Source organism: Phragmites australis, chromosome 9 (assembly GCF_958298935.1).
Source record: "Phragmites australis chromosome 9, lpPhrAust1.1, whole genome shotgun sequence".
Lineage (NCBI taxonomy): Eukaryota > Viridiplantae > Streptophyta > Magnoliopsida > Poales > Poaceae > Phragmites > Phragmites australis.
The window spans coordinates 4,490,418-4,512,707 of record NC_084929.1 but is presented as its reverse complement, the minus strand read 5'-3'; the positions used below and the strand labels follow the sequence as shown (position 1 = coordinate 4,512,707).

Genomic DNA, 22,290 nt, shown 5'->3' with positions numbered 1-22,290 from the left:
GAGACTCCGGGTGAACCCGGATACTACGGGTCAGTGTAACAGCTAGTTCTGACAGGTTAGGTGTGCCGTTTTCTGTGCTACCCAGAGACTCCGGGTGAACCCGGAGACTCCGAGTCTGCCTGAATTGTATAGTAACAGCAAATTTTTGGGGGAAGAGTATAAATACCTCTTCACCCTCTCTCATTTAATGCTTGTTGAACCAACAGCTCATTTACTCTCTCTAGAGCATTCAATAGCCCTCCCAACCCCTCTAGTGCCCAATCTTTGCAAAGATTTGAGAGTTTGGTTTGGGGAGATATTTGGAGCAAGAGAGCAAAAAGAAATTCTTTGAGCATTTGAGTTCTTGTCAAGTTACGAATTGCAATCTTTTCTCTTGAAGCTTTGTGCTTCTAGACGGCAAGATGTCACCCGTAGAGCACCCAATCGTTGTGGAGTGCCACGGGGAGTTTGTATTACCCTCGATTTGAGTAATAACCCTAGCTCGATCTTTGCGGTCGCTTGGGTGAGGATAGGGTTGGAAAAGATCCGGCTCTTTGTGAGCTCTTCAACGGAGACGTAGGCACTTCTTGGTGAGGTGGTCGAACTTCGGATTTAAATCTGATCTCCATTTAAATTCTTGCAAGTTATTCATTCAAATTGCTATTTGAGGATTTGCCTCAATTTTATTGCTTGCGAGTATTTAATTGTACCTTTATTGTTAAGTAGAAAATATCCATCTTAGAGATAATGTGATAGTTCATAGTCTCTAGTAGATTCTCTTAAGCTTACTTTATTTTCGAGTTTCTGTATAGTCCTGATAATCCGGGTGAACTCGGATACTCCGGAACTCGGAGTATCCGAACCTGCCCGGAGTCTCCGGACACTGTTTAATCCGCTACTGAGTTCTAATTTTTAGAATTAACTATTCACCCCCCCTCTAGTCGACATCAAGGACTTTCAGTGCTGCCCCATTTGGTGGTTGGGATGGTGGGGCCACTTGTGGGGCCCACATGTTAGAGAAAGGAGGTATTTCCAATGCGATTTCTATTATTTTCTCTCCCAAATTTCTTTCTCTTATCCAAATAATTTTAAACAAATTGATTTATAGTTAGAAAACAAAATCACACAGAATTAAACATAATGCTTAAGAAGCATATTTATGCTTAATTATGTAATTACGAATTTTGGGACGTGACAGGACGTCGGCTCGTACTCGGTCTCAAGAAACTTGGAGGCCTACCTGCTTTGGTTGTTCGGCTGGGTTATGTTCACCAGCGGCCAAGGCCACCTGGTGTCGAGGACCCTTATTCCGTACACGAGGTGGATCGCAGATGTGGAGCCCAATGATGTCCCCCAGTTGAGTTGGGCCTCCGCTATCCTTGCGACGACGTATTGGGCCTTGGACGATGCGTGTATGAAGAATGAGTCACTAGCCACATTTGCTGGGTGCCCACTACTGCTGCAGTTATGGTCTTACGAGCGGTTCATGATTGGCTGGCCCGTTGTGGACCAGTCCCAGTACCCTAAGGAATGGTACGATGAACCTGAGGAGGATGGGCCCACCATGGGCTCGTTGTGGTGTCGACGTCAGGAACGTATAAAATATAGCTATGCTTCACTCGCCATATGTTTAATTCCGATTTCTTACTATTTTTCTCCATAGCAGTACTTAGTGCATGAGCAGGCTCATAGTGTGTACGAGCTTTTTAAGTTGCAGTTCGATCGTCTACGTCCAGACGACGTGGTTTGGACCCCCTACAACCACTTGTTCATACAAGCCCGTGCGCCTGTCGGTCTGTCTCCGTTGTGTAGCCGCTATGAGGAGTAATGGCTTACGAATAAGCCGCTCTTCTTCGACATCTACGTCGAGGAGTACTCACCCCACCGCGTGATGAGGCAGTTCAGATGCTTCTAGGCTTTCCCCCTCGTCAACGTTCGCAAGGTTCCGGCCTACGTTCACAGGTAACTAAAATCAAATATACAATCCATCATCTGTCTCATTTACAGTCTATCTAACGTAGTTGACTTGCATGTATACACGAAAAGGCCAGCCGGGTGGTAACCTCTGGGCAGATCGCTTGGCGCCATACGTCTCGGCGTGGGCCCATGCCCTTGAGGATGTTGTCGAGGAGCTTCGTCCTTTCGCCGAGCTGAGCTTCGAGGAGTACCTGTGGTGGTACGTCCCACGTACAAGTACACGGGTCACCTACACCCCAGATACTGTCCGGCAGCACGTCGCGTCAAATACGAAGGCCTACCCAGGCCATTGGGACGAGGACGCTGCATTAGCGATATGTGTAATTAACGTCTCGTTTATTTATCATATAATCCCATAAGAATCACTATAAACTGAAATTGTCATTTCATGTTTGTTTCAATAGGCCGATATCATTTACGATATCCATAGGGATACGGCTGGAACCATGAACCGCATGAGGCAAGGGATGCAACTTAGTGCGGTGGATGTAGCGGGATTTGTCAAGAGGATTTTCGACAAGACCGCGCGGGCCCTGAAGCTTACCTCTTGGCGATCCACAACAGGTGTCGCCGGTGCTCCTTCCAGGTCGAGTGGGGTCCACGCAAAGTCGTCTAGGAGGTATGATGTGCAACTACATCCACGGGTCCAGTGGGGTATGCCGCCATCTGGACCACGCCCTCCATGCTTGGACACAACAGGCACGCATTTTTCATACGCACGACGGTTAGCAATATTCTTTTGTTACTGATGCATTAATTTCAAGAACATTAGGTGCACCTACATACGTCTCGACGCTGCCACCTAGACCATGCCCAGTGCCGACACCTTCACCGCTCGCAGGCCTCTCAGGTAATGATCTTCAATACATTGTTGCATCCAATATATTTAATAGTATATCAAATATATTCCGCAGGTTACTATGGTGATAAAACCGGGACGTCTTCATCTGCACCTCGACTATTTGCACGTCCACCGTTCGGACCTCCACCATTCGCACCCTACTTCGGCACTCACGTCTGGCCATCTACTGCCGCACCTGCATGCCATACAGGTACAACATTGTATTTTATATTAATACTTTCATTTGTACATTTACCGTATTTAATAAATTCATCTGTTCACAGGCCCCTCGAGTGATTATACATGGACGACGACAGAACCATCCCAGTCGTCATACCCGAGTCAGGAGGATGAGCCTGGGTCAGACTCCCCGTTCGACCTCGTGAGGGACTTCTTCGGGTCCACACTGGACTACGACGTCGTCATGCGGTCCCAGTTGCCCAGTGCTCCACTTCGGACGCAGCACATCCAGCAGGAGGCCTCGACACCGGTGATCGCTACTAGGCCTATCAGGCAGGTTGGTCCATCGGACGCCCTAACCTACTCTAGGGGCCACGTGAGGGTGAACCAGCGGTAGCGGCTTCGGGACCATGATGGTGGGAACGGCCGACGACAGCGGGGGAGACAACAGTAGGATTTTACCTTTACTATTGTAACTTACATGTTTTGTTTCATGATGCATCTTCGATTCACAAACTAGTCTTACATATTCGAACGTGTCTACTTTCTATGGTCTACTTACCATGTCATTAATGCTTTTCTCAATCCCACGTGACCACACGTTAGTTGCATTTTTCAACAGGTTGTCTCATTCCTCGTCCTCGACTTTGTATGAACCATTCATGACAAAGCTAGAAAAGTATTTCTTACTAAGCTACTTATACACGAAATGACCACACAACACCTCTGTCGTGAGTCTGGCTTTAGACACGAAGTGACCACACGACTCAGCTTTAACCATGAAATTATAACACCTTTGTCTTGACGTAGGCTGTAGACACGAAGTGACCACATGACTCAGCTTTAACCATGAAATGACAACACCTCTGTCCTGACGCAGGCTGTAGACATGACGTGACCACACGGCAGAGCTTTAATCATAAATTAAATGACAACATATCTATCTTGACATAGAGAATCTCTGCCTAGCATCAATGCCACAACTTTTCCATCTTTAATAGGGAATCCAATGTTCCAGCCCCCAACCAAATCTATGCACTCAGCCCATGTACCAGCCCCAGCCACCATAAATAACATCACCCTCATCCATGGATAGACCATTCGATCCTCACCTCTCTCAACTGCAATATCTTCCTCAGCTCCACTAAGCCCACCCAATAAACATTGAGGGATTTTCATTCCCTAGGGGTCGAACCGCCGATGTGCTTCTGTGGCGACCTTTGTAGGCTTTGCGAGTCCTATGGCATCTTTTACACCTATGGCTTATGTTTCTTCATGTGTGCCCAGCTACTAATACGACAAGTCTCAACATGGACCGTATGAGTATCCACCGGTATAGCGACATAGATTAGTCATGTGGTACTTTTCACATCTTGTTTTATACGATTTCACGCATTTTTTTTACTAATCTCACATCTTATTTTATTTGTCCAGTCTCCTCCACTTATCTATGACTTCATTGAATAGCTCGATATGGAGTAAAATGAAGACCAGAAGCGGTGGGTCGACATGAGCATACGGTGGAGGAGGGAAGCGTACGCACGCTGGGAGTACGAGCAACAGCAGGAGTAACTACGACTGAAACGGCAGGAGGAGGAGCGCATGAGGAATGCAGCGTATGACCATACCGCGGCTCAAGCACTCAAAGCAGAGAGGACAAGAAAGCGGGAGAGAGCCCGTCGCGCTAAGGCGGGTGGTCTCGATGCCCTGAGAAAGAGCAAATATCCTAGTTGCACCCAGTAGAGAGCATCTACTGTAACCCGTCATATTTTTACTCACTAAAATATGTTAGGATTAGCAGCAGCACACTATTAGTTTGGTCTTTAGATGTACCTTACATGCCACCATTTATTGTCATCGTGTCTTTATGGTTAGGGTCCCATATAATACTTATCACCGTATGTCCTATGTAATATTTGTTATATATATAACCTCCGTACCGGGTAATATACTAATAATGCTTCACATATACAAATGTTAAAAAAAATAGATTTTGTAACCTCCCAACATTACATCACTAAAAAAATTACTCATACAATTTTATATCAAATAAATAAATAAATATCGACAAATTTACATCGATCCAAATTTTTCAAAAATAACTACTCCGTGATTCCATTTTGACCACTTTTTGACCATTTCGATCCAAAATTTTCAAAATATCGATAACTAACATTTTTCACCGACTGAATGTGCACTATTTTTCAAATTAACGTATATAAAAGTTAAATTAAAAAAATAAATTTCCCCACCGCTCCTTAGAAGGGTGGAAAGGGTGCTAACCGCACTCTGTATTCAGAGGTCGTAGACGGTTATTTCTGCAAATCTTGTCATCATGAGTCTATTTATTTAAATATTTGATAAAAAATATAAAAATAAAAAACTCGCCAAAATCCCGATAGGTTAGGTTGGCCCAAAAATTTCTAGTTGCAGCTCCCATCCCACTCCGGCTTCCACGGTTCCAGCCGCCGCCCGTCCCTCCACCGCTCTGCGCCCTGCTCCGCGCCGCCGCCTCCCTCGCACCCGTGTGCTCGACGTCCGGCTCCGCGCCCTCCCTGGCCAGGACGCGCCCCTCCCTCGCCCCGGCGGCCCGGCGACGCGCTCCTGCACTCGGTCCCGGGCTCCCGGCGACGCTCCCCTCCCCCGCGCCGGCGGCCGCAACTCAGGATTCAAGGTGAGCGGTGACCGTGAGCCATGTGCGATTCAATTTCGGCTGTGATGTTAATTAGATTTCGTCTGTTCATGTGTGATGTTAATTAGATTACGGCTCAGGAATCAGGATATGTTGATGTTAATTAGATTTCGGCTGTTCACAAGTTGTAACAACGAAAATTTTCATCGCAATATAGTTCTTCGACGACCAGTTATTCTGTTGGACCGTTGAGGACATGAACAAAGCTGCAATGAGCCAGTGACGACGTATGTGCCTTTGGGGCAACTTACGGCATAATTTAGAAGTCACCAAGGCGCAGAGAAATTTCCGAGTCCTGCTCTCTATGCATAATATGCTACAAGTATATTGGTGGACTGTAGCAAATTCTTCAGTGGTTAGGCTTATGAGAAAATTTCTTGTTTGCCACTAAAACTTATATTTTTCCCTTACGTGTCATCGAAGAAGCATGTCAATTCTTTCAGCTCAACATCAAAACCAGACTAACCAGAGGCTCAGACCAGGAAACTTGAGAAACCAAATCTTAACTATGCCTTTTTCCACCACTGATTGAAGTGATCATGTTGGGAGTAAAAAGCTTGTATCGGCACATACTAATCAGTTATCATAGCTCAAACCTAATTGTAATCCTCTATTGTTTTCTGCTGAACCATCCTAGTCCGGCAGAGTTGGGAATTTCAATGTGATTCATAGATTTTTTGTTGCAATGTGACTGTTTGACTGCAATGCTTCTTCATAGGAATACTCTTTAGTGCCGTTGAACCAATTTGCATGTTAGTTTGATGTCAGGGCAGTGTTTTAGTTTCTGCTACACTATATCATTATGCATGAATCTTTGTTGTTTTGTGTTATTTATGATGTTAGATGGATTGGAACTAATTTCTAGGGAAATCATGCCGAAAAATTTATTTTTTTAACTTTTTGAATTTGTCCGGTAAATTTCCGCTAAATCCGATTTTTCTGAGAAATTTCCCATCGGCCTCCCCTGCAGGGCGTAGGCTGCACTGCATCCCGGTTGCCCTTTGGCCTGGCCGTCTGGGCACCTGGCAACCACTGCGGTTCCTCCCGGACCGTGAGTCCGTGATCGTGTGATCGTGTGACTGCAAATTGCGTGTGCACTGAGCACACTGTTGAAAGCTGCAGCGAGGTTCAGGCTTCAGAGTTCAGACCTTCGTGGGATTGTAAGAATATCTCTCCCCATCTTTTCTTGTTGTTCAATCTAATTTAATCTGATAATTTGTTTAATCAGATCTTTGGCGATGCTGTAGAGATTTAGAGATGGAGAGATATTTTTTAAAAGCTGTCCAGAAAAGTTTAGTAACTCAAAAAAGCGGCGTTGAATAAAAGATAGCACTTGTTGAGCTAAATATAGATGATATTGAGCAAAAGAGAGCACGTGAACAATGCAATTTTTTTTCATGCCATTTGTCTATTTTCATATCTCTCCGTGTTTTTGTGTCGGTGGCATTATACTTTTGGTACACATCTTTAAATCGGAAATTATTGAAAATTTTAGTACTTAGTAATTAGCACCCCCTTACTTCATTCCGCAACTGGAGGTAAGCCAGCCTGATGTGCTAGATTTGTGAGTGCGGAGTCCTGGGCAACCGAGAATTTGGGAGTGCAGCTCTCTACCACGAAGAGGGAGGGGGGTGGGGGTGTTGCAGTGAATAGAATTAAAGGTGCAACATTTTTCTATGGTTGTTTCTTCTCCTTGCATGAAAGAACTAGCACCAAACTTGCCAGGGGTATCTGTGGTCTGATAACATGACTGCCAGAGGCATTGTCTGATTTCGAAATTGTCCAGAGTTTTTTGCTCAAGAATTAACTATTCTTCTTAATCTTAATCAACGATTTCTTATGTATACAATAATGATGGATTTGGTGAATCAAATCCATGGTTTAACAACGAACCATATTTGGAGGGGTGGGGGGTGCACCGGATCCAAAACCATGTCTTTTCTTCTGCTTACATTTTAGATTTATGTATGTGAAGGATGTTTCAGTTAGGCTTGGAACTGAACAGGAAAGTTCATTCAAAATTTCAAAGGTTGATCTGAGCTGATCATCTTCGGCTGTATAGTTCCTTCAGCAATGGTTTACTGTACTCACTGTGCGGATTACTGCCCCTCCATAAAGGACCCTGACAAAGGATACATGTGAGGCCTCCCTGTTCTTTCTTTATTATTCTAATCTAATGTAAAACCAGTCTGTATTATTGTCATGAACATGGCCTTGTTGATCTATCTGTAAATTGTTGTCCAATATATTTTTATAAAGCAGTTTTACGGTTTTACCTCTTGTGCTTGTTTGTTGATACATTATTTGCCATGTTTGATGATCAGATGCTGTGGTACATGTGGGAAGGTTCTCGATCAGGAGATTTACACTGATGAGCCTAATTTTGTTAAGGATGGCTCAGGGCAGGTTGGTTCTCCCACCGTGCTTTGCAATATTTGGGGTTTTCTTATTTGTTAACCAATTTCTCAAATTGATTTGTTTTGGGGCTATACAGAGCCGCTTGGCTGGAAATATTCTGAAAAGTATTGAGAGTGGATATTCAATGTCCCATGAAAGAACCTTAATGAAAGGCAAGGATTTTAGGGCACTTCTTTATTGTACTGTTCATGCCACTTTGTGATCTAATTTTTATCTTTTATTTTACCAGGGAGGGATGAGATTAGTCAGATTGTCAATAACTTACATGTAGGTGGTGGAGATACTATCATTAATAAGGCTCATCGCTTCTATACGGTATATATTTTTTATAATCGATCAATGGTCAATAGTCATGTTGTTTAAATGTAATGCAACATCATGATATTGATATTTCTTCTTTCTGAAGTGTAGCTAGCTGTTGACCATAATTTTACAAGGGGCCGTCGAACAACCCATGTTGCAGCTGCGTGTCTTTACATTGCCTGCCGGTATGCTACCACCTAATTATTCTTTCACTCAATTTATCTGAGGAATTCTTATCCAGTTTGCTTGCTTTTGTTCAAACATGGCCATTTGTCTTGTGGCTTGTCTCCACCCTGGACACTTTTGATGGGACTAGTAGTAATTGATGTTATATTATCTTTTTTTGAAAGAGACGCTTCAAGTTCTACTTTTATTATTTCCTTGTGGAAACTTCCAAAGGGTTTCCCTTATTATATAGCTTGAAAATTGCAGTATCGAACCGCAGGAGAGCCAATATTCAGCTTCACTTTCTTCTCCATGATTCTGGTCTCTAATTAGAAAAATAAAAACTTGATCTTGAGAAGCTTCCTTCCAGTGGTCCATAAAAGAACAAGTAATAACATTAAGACATTTAAAGTGCCTAAACTTTAACACAATTGAGCTTTTCTAGATCACATAAGTCGCATGGCAAGCTCATGCAAGGGGCTTGGTTGAGACATGCTATATTCCACCAAGTACACCAACCATACATGTTCCCCACATTTTTTTAAGTTATGAAAGAACGTCTCACTACTGAGTATCTAAGATTGTACTTCACGAAATTTTCTATTGCAGAGTTTTTAGCAGCCTTTTATGTCAGCTTTGTTCTTTTGTTTATTTTACCTAATGTAGGTTCCACGGAAGTGTATCTAACAGCTATATCACAGTTTCTTCCAAAAGCTCTTATGCTTCATGAACTCTTGCTGCCCTTGTAGAATTTCCAATTTGCTTTATCATATTCTTCATCCTGAAAACTTACTGCCTTTCACTTTCATGCTTTTGTTGATATCTCTTGCAAAATTCATCATGGTTTGTCCTTTTCTTTTTTTTTCAGCAAGCTATATGGTTAATACTAAAAATGTTCAATGTTACATACCTTTCTTTCCAGGCAAAGTAAAAAAGCTTATCTTCTTATTGATTTCTCTGACTATCTGCGTATAAGTGTGTGAGTACCCCACTCTTTGTTCCTCTTTCTTGTATTACTTAATGAAGGGGCTCATATGGTTTTTGTTTCAGTTATGTCCTAGGTGCTGTTTTTCTCCAGCTTTGCCAAGTTTTACTACTCTCAGATCATCCAATTGTTCAAAAGCTCATAGATCCCAGCCTTTTCATCCATCGTTTTACAGAACGTAAGTTGACAACATATTCTATTGTCTTGTATATTTGGTTTATTGGCTTTTACGTATGGAGTATGTGCTATTGTTCAAAGAGTTGAGGGAAAAATTTCATTTTTTATACACAAATACTAAGATGACGTCCAGGCTTGTCCAATGTCCATGGTTGGGACCAGCCCCATTCTGCCTGTTCAATCATGCATTGCCCACTAGATTATTGCAATCTTAAAACCCTGCTTGGAATTTGCAAATAAGCATGTGTTTCAGCTCCAAGATTTACAAAATGCCGCATTTTCCTATAATATGTGAGTATATATTTCATGTTGCCAACCTTCCTTGCCCACTCTAGGCTACATTTTGATAGTTTAGTGTTAATAAGCCATTGAGACTCCAGCCCGTGTCTAGGTAATGTTCTATCTAACTAGTGGGATCACATTGCTTTGTGGGTTCACTTCAGCCAAAAAGGGGGACTTGTTAGGGTAAACATTCACCGAGAAGATAGCCGGGTGGCGTTGGTTGCTAAGGGAGGGATTAGATCATAGATTGGGAATACATAATATTATGGGAGACTAGATTGATTCTTCTTTGTTTGATTACAAAGGGTGGCAGCCGTGTGCCTTATATACGCCTACAAATACTCCTAGGCGCTAGACGTAGATAGACGGTCACCCCTTGACTAGCGTCTAGGCTCTAGGCTGTCTAGATGGCGACTAGACAATCGACGATTTTGTATTGTAGCAACAAAAATGCAAACAAATATATTTTTCAAGTGAGATTTGATGCATACCTTCCAAAGACAGAAATGCAACTCAATCATCGATTGTAGCAAGCTAGTTGCAAAACAGTAGCAGTAGGCAATATTGTAGACTAGAACCATCAATCCATCACAAGCCATGCACATAGACGTAGGCCAATGCCTTGTAGCAAGCTAGCAGTAGCATGCAGCAGAGCAGAGCACACACCACACAGAATAAGTACCAGGGGAGTAGAGCATAGATCCGGTGCAGGAGCACATATCCAGAGAGTAGAGCAAGTACTTGTCCACGTTGGAGGAACTGGCAGGCATGGGAGTTGCGGAGTGGAGGGGTGCGGGTGTGGGCAACGACGTGGGCGATGGCTCGGGGCGGGGGGGGGGGGTTTCAACCGAAGGCGCGACATATGAGAGGAGAGATGAGACAAAGATGGCAGATGGGGAATGGACCGAATAGTTTAGGATTTGTGCGGGGAATAGTTCGGCGGGGCTGAAATTTGCTCTCGCGTATGGCCAAGAAATTTCCTCCCACACGGACCTACAAGCGCCAAGAGTATGCATCGCCAAGACAGCAGACTAGTCGCGCGTGTAGCCACCTATTCGCGTCCAGGAACCGTCTATAGCTCCGCCGATTAGGCTGTCTTTGACCAAAGTTGACCGTCTAGATAGTCTAGCCATCTAGAGTTGCGTCTACCCCCTAGACTGGACGTTGAACCTTTGACTAGTGTCTAGTCATTGTCTAGATGACCATCTACGCGAACATTGTAAATACCTCATCCAAATTCAACTCCAACTTATCTAACTCTTATCTGATTTAAACTAACCGGTCTCTAATCTTATCTCTAACTGAATCTGATTAAAATGAAAAAACTGAATAGATAAATCCTAATTTGGAGGCATGCTGCTGATGTGATTACTGTTCACGTGTGTGGACAGTAATCCTACGTGTGAACAGTAACCCACACATAACAACTTCACCCCTCCTTGCAATACAGCTCGTCCTCGTGTTGTGGTGATGGTCACAACGGTGTAGGTTCCTCTACGGCTGGAGCAGTAGAACCCTCATTGAATTCGAAATTTAGCATCTCTGATATTAAATATTAGGATAAATATTCGTAAGGAGGATAGCCAGACGATGACAACTGCTATAGGAGGGATTATATCATAGATTAGGGAGACAAAATATTGAGGACTTAGAAGAAGGGGACTGGAAACTAGATTGGTTTCTCTTGCTTGATTACAAACGGTGGCAGCAGTGTGCCTTCTATAGACCTATAAAGACCTTATTTAAATCTAACTCTAATTTGTCTCTAATCTTATCTCTAACTCTTATCTGATTTAAACTAAGCGATCTCTAATTTTATCTCTAACAGAATCTGATTCAAACTAACAAACCAATCTAACTAACCCTATCACTAACTAATCTAACCTCATGCCACATTACCGTGCATGAACAGTACCACAAGGTGAAAAGTACCCAGGTGAACACTAATTCCAGCACCTAATAATTTCATACCCAGGTGAACACTAATTCCAGCACCTAATAATCGTCATCTCATCGAGACTGCTAGAACACTTCTGATTGCCTGTTTTGTTCCTTCTCATTTCTGGGGCGAAGCTGTTTCCACTGTTGTTTATCTCATCAATCGATAACCATCATCCAAACTATATGACAAGTGCCCTGGTGATGTACTTTTTGGTACTCCTCCAGCTATGATCATCTTCGGGTGTTTGGATGTACGTGCTATGTTTTGCTTGCACCTCATGAGCGAACTAAGTTGACTGCCCAGTCGCTTGAGTGTGTTTTTCTAGGGTATAGTCCTGATCATAAGGGTTATCGTTGTTACGATACTTCCTCTCGTTGCATATGTATCTCTTGTGATGTGACCTTTGTTGAGGACCGTCCTTTCTTTTATAACCCTTCTACTCGGCCATCATATTCTCCCACAGAGTCCACATCGTTTATGTGCCTCCCTCCCTATTTTATCCAGTGATGATGTCTTCACACCGCCCTCATCCGTTCCACTCATTCCTAATGAGTCTCCTCCACCCACTCCTGCTCCACCTCCACAATCTAAACCACCCATCGTACATGTATACAATCGTTCCACATATCCCACAGAGCTTTCGCTTAGTCCTACCTCCTCAGCCAGTCCTGATGCTCTTGTTTCGGATGAATCTGACAATTTTGATGAGTCACATGAGTCATAGGTTGGTTCGAGATACAATCTATGGGATCGTACTACTATTGAGCCTCCTTATAAGTTGGGTTTTCCACGTGTGAGTGCTATTATTGATGAGCCATCCACTTATCAGGAAGCTTCTAGTATTTCGGAATGGCAGCTTGCCATGTCTGAGGAGCTTGTTGCCCTTGATTGTACTAGCACTTAGGATATTGTTCCATTACCATCTCATGCAGTACCTATTACATGTAAATGGGTGTTCAAGATTAAGACCAAGTTAGATGGTTCTATTGAGAGATATAAAGCTCGTCTTGTTGCCAGAGGTTTTCAGCAGACTCAAGGACGAGATTATGATGAGACATTTGCTCTTGCTCACATGACTGTTGTATGTACTCTGATTGCCGTCGTTGCTACTTGTTCTTGGACTATCTCTCAGATGGATGTTAAGAATGCTTTTCTTCATGGTGATTTGCATGAGGAAGTTTATATGCAGCCACCCCCAAGTGTTGATGCTCCTTCTGGACATGTTTGTCGTCTTCGTCGTGCTTTATATGGTCTTAAACAAACGCCTCATGCTTGGTTTGAGCTCTGTCTTTGTGATACGAGCTGCTGGTTTTTTACCTAGTGACCATGATCCTGCTGGTTTTTTTACCTAGTGACCATGATCCTGCTTTATTTATTCATCTCTCTTCACGTGGACGTACTTTGCTTCTTCTGTATGCTGATGATATGTTGATCGCGGGTGATGATGTGGAACATATTTCTCATGTGAAGAAGCAACTTAGTGAGAAATTTCTGATGCCTGACTTAGGTACTCAGTTGTTTCTTAAGGATTGAGGCTTTACATTCTGCCAATGGCTACTATCTTTCTTAGTCCAAATACATTCAAGATCTTATTTCTGGTTCTGGCATTACTGATAACCGGATAGCTGCAACACCTATGGATCTTCACTTGCAGCTTCGTCCTACTAAAGGTACATCTCTCGAGGATCCCTCTCGATATAGGTATATTGTGGGTAGCCTTGTTTATCTCACTGTTACCAGACCTGACATTGCTCATGCTATCCATATTTTGAGTCAATTTGCCAATGCTCCTACTTCGGTTCATTTTGGACATTTACTTTGTATGTTGAGATACTTAAGGGGGACATCATCTCATTGTTTGTTTTATACCCGTGATAGTCCACTTCAGCTTCGTGCTTACTCGGACTCCACTTGGGTGAGTGATCCGATAGATCGTCGTTCTGTCACTGGTTATTGCATTCTTCTTGGTTCTTGTCCTCTTGCATGGAAGTGCAAGAAACAGGCAGTGGTATCTCGGTCCAGTAAAGAGGCAGAACTTCGAGCTCTTGCCACTACCACTTCTGAGGTTGTATGGCTTAGATGGTTGTTGGCTAATTTTGGTATTTGATGATCCCACATCTCTTTTTTTGTGATAACACTGGAGCTATACAGATTGCCAGTAATCCTATGAAGCATGAACTTATAAAGCATATTGGTGTTGATGCCTCCTTTATCTGGTCTCATTATCATCAGAAAACACTTGCTCTTCCGTATGTGCCATCCGAACTGCAAGTTGCAGATTTCTTCACTAAAGCACAAACTCGAGGGCAGCATCAACTTTATTTGCTCAAACTCAACGCTTCCGATCCGCCTTGAGTTTGAGGGGCCCATATACCATCTAGGTCCATATTGGTCCATCTCATGGCTATATACACACATCCACCCTAATGACATGATCAAGGTCTCTAATCCCCATGGTTAGTAACATATATAAGGCACATGGTTACCACCATTTGTAATCAAGCAAAGAAGAATTAATCTAGTCTCCCACAATATTCTGTCTCCCCAATCTATGGTTTAATCAAGCACACGGCTGCCACCCTTTGTAATCAAGTAAAGAAGAATTAATCTAGTCTCCCATAATATTCTGTCTCCCCAATCTATGGTTTAATCCCTCCCCTAGTAGCATACGCCGTCCGGCTATCCTCCCGATGGATATTTACCCTAATAGGGCTGTTGGAGGTTGTCTTCAGGTTTTGATTAATGATATTACCTCCATTTATTAAGCTAAATACATTTAGTGCGGTTTGGAAATCACCTTCGTCATCTTACCACATGGCATCATGCAAATGTGTACTCTAGTGAAGCGTATTACTGAAAACTGCACCATTGAACAATTTGTAAACTGATTCGGTTTGTTGTGCAAAGATTGCAATTTACATGTCATATGGCTCAAGGATTATCAGAGCATTCTCCATTTTGCATGAGCTCTTTTATTTGTAACAATTAATGAGTTCCTTTTGGGCCTTTTTTCTAGAATTGAACAGAACTAGTTTTTTTCTGTTTTTATACTTAGGGCTGAATTATGATTTTTGGCTACAATCTATTGGTTTCAAATTTTAGGTTTGCTGGGAAGAAGGGATAATGACGTTTCAGACACAGCTTTACGTATTGTAGCTAGCATGAAGCGAGATTGGATGCAGGCAAGCATTTTCTTCCTCTGTTTTTCTCCTTTAGGTTCTTTCTTAAGGTTGTAATAAGCTTGACCTCTGTTGCAGACTGGGAGGAAGCCTAGTGGATTATGTGGTGCAGCATTATATATTGCTGCACTATCTCATGGGTATAATTACACCAAGGCAGATATTGTAAGCCCAGATGCTCATGAGAGATCTTCAACTTATTTGACAAACTATATCATGAATGTTCTCCTATATCAATCTACATTTTTTCTGCACATGTACAGCCTGCCCATGCAAAATTTGTTTTGTATAATGTAGGCATGTGAACGATTCAACATTACAGTACATGACATCAATTCTGTTTTATGTTTTTCAGGTTTCTGTTGTGCATGTCTGTGAGGCAACTCTAACTAAGCGGCTCATAGAGTTTGAAAATACAGATTCTGGCAGCTTAACGGTATGCATCTGCTTTCCGTGAAATTCCCAAATTTTGTGAGCATTACAATTTATAATATTCAAGTGAAATTCCTAGCAAGCAACATACAATTTATTGTTGGCACACTGTACATGTGAATGGCGAACAGTCAATTGGTGCAGTGGTGTTGTTTCCTTATTGACAAAGTAACTATTGTCCAGCTAAGTGTGAGTTGTATCATATGTGACAAGAATTAGATATCATGATCAGGGTTTGAAATTCTGATTTTGCAAAAAATCTCGGAGCCCGGGAGATACCGGTTCCCGGTCAGTAAGTGCCATCGACTGGTATTTTGCCACTTTGTTTTGCTTTGTCCAATTTAAATGCAAATTTCAATTTGGCTGTTTCCAGGCCAGTTCCCATATAGAATTACCAGTACCTAGATAGCACACTCCGAACCACTTTATCACTTTGAATTCAAGAATTTTGAATTTATATTATATATTCTACTGGATCGGGATTTGTTCTCCTGGTACCCTCCAAATAAACTAATTACCCCTTGGATTTGAAACCCTGGTCATGGTATAAATACAAGTACTGACCTGAGCAGGCATTGAATAATGCAATTACAACCTATGTCAAGAAGACGTTGTTTACATTGAGCTTCTGAATGTTAATGTTGGGATAAACACCTGCTAGGAGGATAGCTGGGCGACGTTGGCTGCTAGGAGAGGGATTAGACTATAATTAAGAAGACTTAAATTACTTCTTCTTTGCTTGATTCAAAGCATATGTCGGTTGCCTCTTTATATAGGCAGGCCATGGCTTAAACAAACCAAACCAAATCAAATCTTGATAACAAATCTAATCTTATCTCTAAATGCTATGTAATGTTTCCAAATAATGAACTAAAAGATAAAGGTGAGCCTCACATGCTACAGGGTTCGGGTACTGTTCACATGAACAGTACTCCGCACGTGACAACTCTGCCCCTCCTTCGACATAGCTCGTCCTGGCTGAAGTCCAAGGAGGCCCCTTGTTGATGAAAAAGCCCGACGGCGACGCCTCGGTCCCTTCGATGATGCTTGCACGTGATCCTCCGAGATGAGCATCCCATCTGTTGCAGCAGCAAACTGCAGCCATGTTGTAGTTGCCGCTGCAACCTTTGGACTTGTCATAACATAGTGGGGTGCTGTTGCAGCAACAATGGGCATCGCCATGGCACCCACCGGTAGCTCCACTGCAGATCGGGACAGCACTACGGTGGCAAGGTTCAGGGAGGAGCACACCACCCCAGCTTGCCTGCAACCCTTCATGGATGTTACCACCCAGTGTGACACCATGGCCACTGCAAGTAGAGCGGATGCATCCGCTTCTCCACGTAACAACGCTGCCATCGCAGGACATCAATCTTCAAAACTACCACACTGACGCCGCTTGAAGAGACAACATTGTTTGTGCCGGACAAAGGTGCAACAGTAGCAATGACGCCGTCGTGCCGCGAGCGCCTCTGCCACCACCGCAGCAGGTTGAGGCAACGCAATGAATGCTGGGAGGGTTGCCGCCGGTGAAGGAGCCGCTGCATGGGATGACGTGCTGCTTTGCAGCATGGCTAGCTGACTTGCAGCGTCCAGTGAACGCTTATCCGCCACCAAGAGCTGTGAAGACATGGCGACCACCTGCTGAACCATCTTGTCGAGCTGCTTCTCTATGTCGATCACCATCTTGACCATGGCCTACGATCTACCCACCAACCCCCCCCCCCCCAAAAAAAATCGTTGGAACCTAGTATCTCTAATACCGTAGGGATAAACATCGCTGGGAGGATAGCCGGGCGACGTCGATGACCAGGGAGGAGATATTAGAATATAGGGAAGGCATAGGGAGAAGGGGACTGAGAACTAGATTTATTTCTCTTGCTTAATTACAATGGATGTTGTGCCCTCCTTTATATAGAAATTGGTTCTAACAAATCTTATCTCTAAGATTAACTAATAGATCTTATATCTAACTAATCTGATTTGATCTGATCCCTAACAACCAATCTAACTGATATTATCACTAACCAATCTGGGCTCGTGCTACAGTGCCACAGTTACTTTTCACGCATGTGGACAGTATGCATGAACAGTAATTCATGCACATAACAGTTAGTTACTACAATATAGATTGTCTAAGTTTACGGACTGTACATGAAATGGTGTTTAATTTTTCCCCCTTTTTTTCTTTTGGGTGTGGGCGGAGGGGGTTTATATATTTAGTTATTTAGGTAATTGAATGCATTTCCATATCATGTTTCTTTTGCATCTGAACATTTATATTACCAGTGCCATGTTTCTTTATGCAGTCCTCATTTATATCTTTATGCCCCATTGCTAGATTGAAGAATTTTTGGCAAAGGCTGATGAATTAAGTCAAGAGTCTGTTTCAAAAAATTCACCCACGTCTGGAGAAATCCTTTGCAAGCACAAGGATAAAGGTGCTGAGCATTTTGCTCATGGACTTTGTGAGAAATGCTACAACAAAGTAAATTACATTTACTATTCTCATAATGCATTGACTTTCATATTTGATTCACTGTTGACACATTGTCTGATTGTCCAGTTTACTAAACTCTCGGGTGGACTAGAGGGTGGTGCTGACCCTCCAGCTTTCCAACGAGCTGAAAGACAGAGACTCGAAGCTGCTAAAAGGGCTGAAGAAGCTGCTGCAATTAAGGAGGCAGCGCAGGGAGAATCCATTTGTGACACAATGAATTCTGATGTTGAAAATACCATCATGACTCCTATAAAGGTAATATTTTTTAATAATCATTGTTATATTCACAATGGGTAAACTGCCATGATGGCATGGCTTGAAGTGGGTGATGCTTGGATGACAACTTTTGATGCTTGAAAGACTAATTAATTACTTTTGATTCATGATGTATACATTCCTCTCCTATTTATGGGGACAACCTAGCTTGATACCTATGAAACAACATCTAAACTCAAGGATGCTTATCTCTATTACAAGGAAACATGTATAAGGAAATAAACCCAACTGACAAGGAAACTGACTATTCTTATATCTAGTTTTTTGAACTAATCTCGTGGCCCGCATGAACAGTGTTGTACCTTACCCGCACACAATATTCTTGAATTGATGCTTGTGAGATTCATTCTCTGTTAACTCTTAACTTTTCATGTAAATAAGGCAGTGTTATAGTTTAATATTGTTTTTTGTCATTTATTTGACACCATTCATGCAATTCATGAATAATGTGGAAATCAGCAATCCACGTGCTCGAACCATGATTTAGGCTATCAGTCTCCTTTAACTATATTTACTATTAGCAATAGCTTTTTGTTTACTTTTTTTCATCCTCTTTATTAGTGGATCTTGTTGGGTTTCCATCTCTAGGCTACCCCAACTTGCTTGGGACTAAATAGCTTTGTTGCTACTGTTGTTGTATTTGACCTTTTTCGTGCAAATCTAAGATTCTCCAAAATCATACCACCCCCAAACTTGTTGAACTTACAGTCTTTATTTTCTTCTAATTACATGGATAAATTTTATCCCGTTTCATCTGCATTATATTTGTGTATAGATGGTATATCTAGATTGTAGCTTGGTGGATCAGAGTGAGGCTTCTAATTGATCTCAGATATCTCCTGGCTTCTGGTGCCCCAAGCAAACTGTTTGTGGATGTGTTGTGTACCAAACTGTAACATTTCGTGGAGCTTCTCACACTGCATTATCTACTGCATCTGAAGTATACGTTGGGGGACAGTATTATAGCAATATTGTCCAGTTTGAAATTTGATGATATTTCTAAATTTAACGTTCCACATAGTGTACATGCTTTGTTCAAAAATTCAGCAGTGCACTCATTATTGGGACACCAGTACAAAAGGATGGCTAAGGAATATCAAAAGGTGGAGAACAGAGGGAGCAGTGCTTGCGCAAGACCTAAGAGGATAGCCAAGCATGAGATTAGGAACAACATCTTCTGTCTAGTTGGGAATGGGATAGAAAGAATCTGAATAGGTTTGTATAGTAAGTCGTCCACATCCTTGTTCAGGATGTTTTCGTGTCAGGCTTGGAGGAAGGTTTTTGTAGGAGTCTTGTGGTCCTTATAAAAGTGTGGTCGTATATTGATTGGAGTTAAGCAAGAAGAATTGGTCTATTTTCTTCAAGCCATGCAGTCGTCTTCCTCTGTACAGCAACATAAAGATACACTGTACCACTAAAAGGATAGCCTTTGTTTTTTGATAGGATCGTTGGGTGGGCAACAGTACTATTTGACACCAGACGGTGACTTTGGATTCTTTAGACCCCGAACAATGGTTCTGTTGTGTAAATGTACCAGATTGCCTAGCTGCTGCAAGCCTGTAATCATCAAATGGAACATTTGAAGCGGCAAAATCTGTTTTTATTGCTTAATGTAGGGATGTGGTGCATCCCATACATGTCATTTGTCCATTAACTTCTGTTAGAATTCATTTTGTGCGCTTATTATTTTTTCTTTTTGTTCTCTAGAAACTTACCTACCTTCTTTGATCAGGGTATAAGTGGAGATAAATCTTCGATGATTACCTCTGGGGGAATTACAAATGACTCTGTATTGTCCAAAGATCCTGAAGAGGGAGGTTTGTTACTTCCTGCACCACCGTACTCAACAATAATTTCAGTTCAATTTTCGCGTTCTGGATCCTTGTTAAGTTGATGGTTGCTGAATGTCATCTTGCATCCTTAGGTGAAAATTGTAAAGGTGATGCTGATCCAGAAAGTCTTTCTGATATCGATGATGTGGAGGTACTGTATAATTGAATTTTTTTATCAGACTTTTCAGGCTTTATATGGCACTCCTTGTTAGGGGTGGAGAGATGACCAGATAATCCTTTTCGATTTGCTCTAATGCTACTTATTAATTTTGTAGGTTGATTGGTACCTTCACAATGAGGAAGAAACACGATATAAAAAAGTTATCTGGGAGGAAATGAACAAAGAGTACCTTGAGGTAGTTATGAACTTTTGGTAACTCTACCAGTGTGGTGATGTTTCTCATCCTGACCAGAGGATGCAACTGTCTGCTGATTGCTTTTGCAGGAGCAAGCAGCAAAGGAAGCTTTGGCAGCTGAACTGGCAGCTAGAGGTGTGGGTGTGGAAGAGGGAAAGAAGAAAGTATGAAGCGTTTCTGTGCAATCAAGCTTCTTGTGTACAGTACACATTTGTTTACCATTTTAGGTTCAGTTCATGGTTAACCGTGGATATTTCAAATGTAGAAACGAAGACATAATGAAGATGCCAAGAGCTCGACACCTGCCGAAACACCAGCAGAAGCAACATATAACATGTTGAAACGAAAGGTACTAACTTTTGTTTTGCCACATACATCCAATGGTCGTTGTAATTACATTCTAAACTAACTGAAATTTCATATACAACGTTTCTTCTTGCAGGGACTTGGGTCAAAGATCAACGTGGATGCTGTTGGCGGATTGTACAATGTATGTCTTCTTTGTTTATGATAAGATTATAAATCATTATTGAATCAAGGATTTATAAATTACGTACTGTTGTGAGTTGTATGAATTATTTGCTCTGTACTATTCTATGCTATTTAGATTATAATGAACTGCTTTAAAAAAAAATGAACGGCCTAATCTGTTGCATTTTATATGACGCAATGTTAATTTATTCTACAAGCAGACTAAAGACGAAGATGGCAGTGCAAATAAGAAAGAAGAGATGGGTTTTGAGGGGGAATATGCACAGGACAATGGTGATGGTGAAGCATTTGACCATGGTTATGACTATGCCGATCACAACTATGATGGCTACGACGACGATGGAGGTGTAGCCTACGATGATTTTGATTTCTAATGCATTTGGAGAACGGCAAGCTGAATACCAACTTTTAGGACACTGTACATTATGTCGTTGTTGACCACAATTTTAATTTTTGTTACGAGTTATGATTGGTTATCACCGGGCTGATAGGTAGTCAGTATAATTGCTTTTTGTGTAGTGTTTAGAACTAGGGCCTGTGAGTTTGTACCTGATTATCGTTTCACTACACGAATTTAGTCTTGATGATCTGCAGGGTCTAGAGGAACTTTGTACGTGAAAGTGCGTGAAAGTGCCTAGAGGGGGTGAATAGGTTTTTCTGAAAATTAAAACTAAAACAGCGGATTAAATCTGTCGGATACTCCGGTGAAAATCGGATATTTCGGTCTGGTTCGGAGTATCCGGTCTAGTCTAGAGTCTTCAGTCTATACAGAAAGTCAAGAACAACTACGAATTAAAGTGAGCAGCTATAATCTAAAATTGTAGCTAGGTCTACTAGTTATCACAGAGCTAGAATAACAATTAATATTAGTAAGATGATCACTAAAGTAATTTATATGAAAAATCATAAATTCACACGATTGAGTAAATTGCACAAATAAGAACGTGAGATTATCTCGGAGTTCGGCCACCTCACAAAGAAGTGCCTACGTCTCTGTTGAGAAGCTCACAAAGAGTCGGGTCTTTTTCAACCCTATCCTCTTTTAGCAACCACAAAGATCAAGTTAAAATTTTCTTACTCAATTTAAAGTTGATTACAAACTTTTCGTGGCACTCCACAAAGATTAGGTGCTCTACGGGCGACGTATTGCCGTCTAGAAGCACAAAGCTTCAAGAGTAAAGATCACAGCGAATGCTCGAGGAAGAACTCAATGCTCAAGTGGCTTAAACCCTCTCCAAACATAAACTCACTAAATTTTGCAAACTTTGCACTAGAGGTGGTT

The 22,290-nt window shown here is 42.0% G+C and overlaps 1 protein-coding gene across 4 annotated transcripts; it reads left to right on the top strand.

Annotated features, from left to right (window-relative positions):
* The first annotated feature begins 5,373 nt into the window (after nt 1–5,373).
* On the top strand, nt 5,374–21,597 carry LOC133928482 (uncharacterized). Of its 4 annotated transcripts, none has more exons than XM_062374824.1 (21): nt 5,374–5,651; nt 6,640–6,829; nt 7,732–7,807; nt 7,994–8,075; nt 8,164–8,239; nt 8,317–8,402; nt 8,499–8,575; nt 9,478–9,534; nt 9,606–9,718; nt 15,044–15,123; nt 15,199–15,285; nt 15,476–15,556; nt 17,894–18,040; nt 18,119–18,307; nt 20,061–20,145; nt 20,253–20,311; nt 20,436–20,516; nt 20,606–20,680; nt 20,782–20,865; nt 20,959–21,006; nt 21,209–21,597. In XM_062374824.1, exons 3-21 carry the CDS (start codon nt 7,743–7,745, stop codon nt 21,380–21,382), a joined length of 1,746 nt encoding a protein of 581 aa, XP_062230808.1. In that variant the 5' UTR covers nt 5,374–5,651; nt 6,640–6,829; nt 7,732–7,742; the 3' UTR covers nt 21,383–21,597. The 4 variants fall into 4 exon arrangements, with proteins under 4 accessions (XP_062230808.1, XP_062230807.1, XP_062230804.1 ...); XM_062374823.1 differs by having other exon boundaries at nt 7,699–7,807; XM_062374820.1 differs by having other exon boundaries at nt 7,675–7,807.
* The last annotated feature ends 693 nt before the right edge of the window (nt 21,598–22,290 follow it).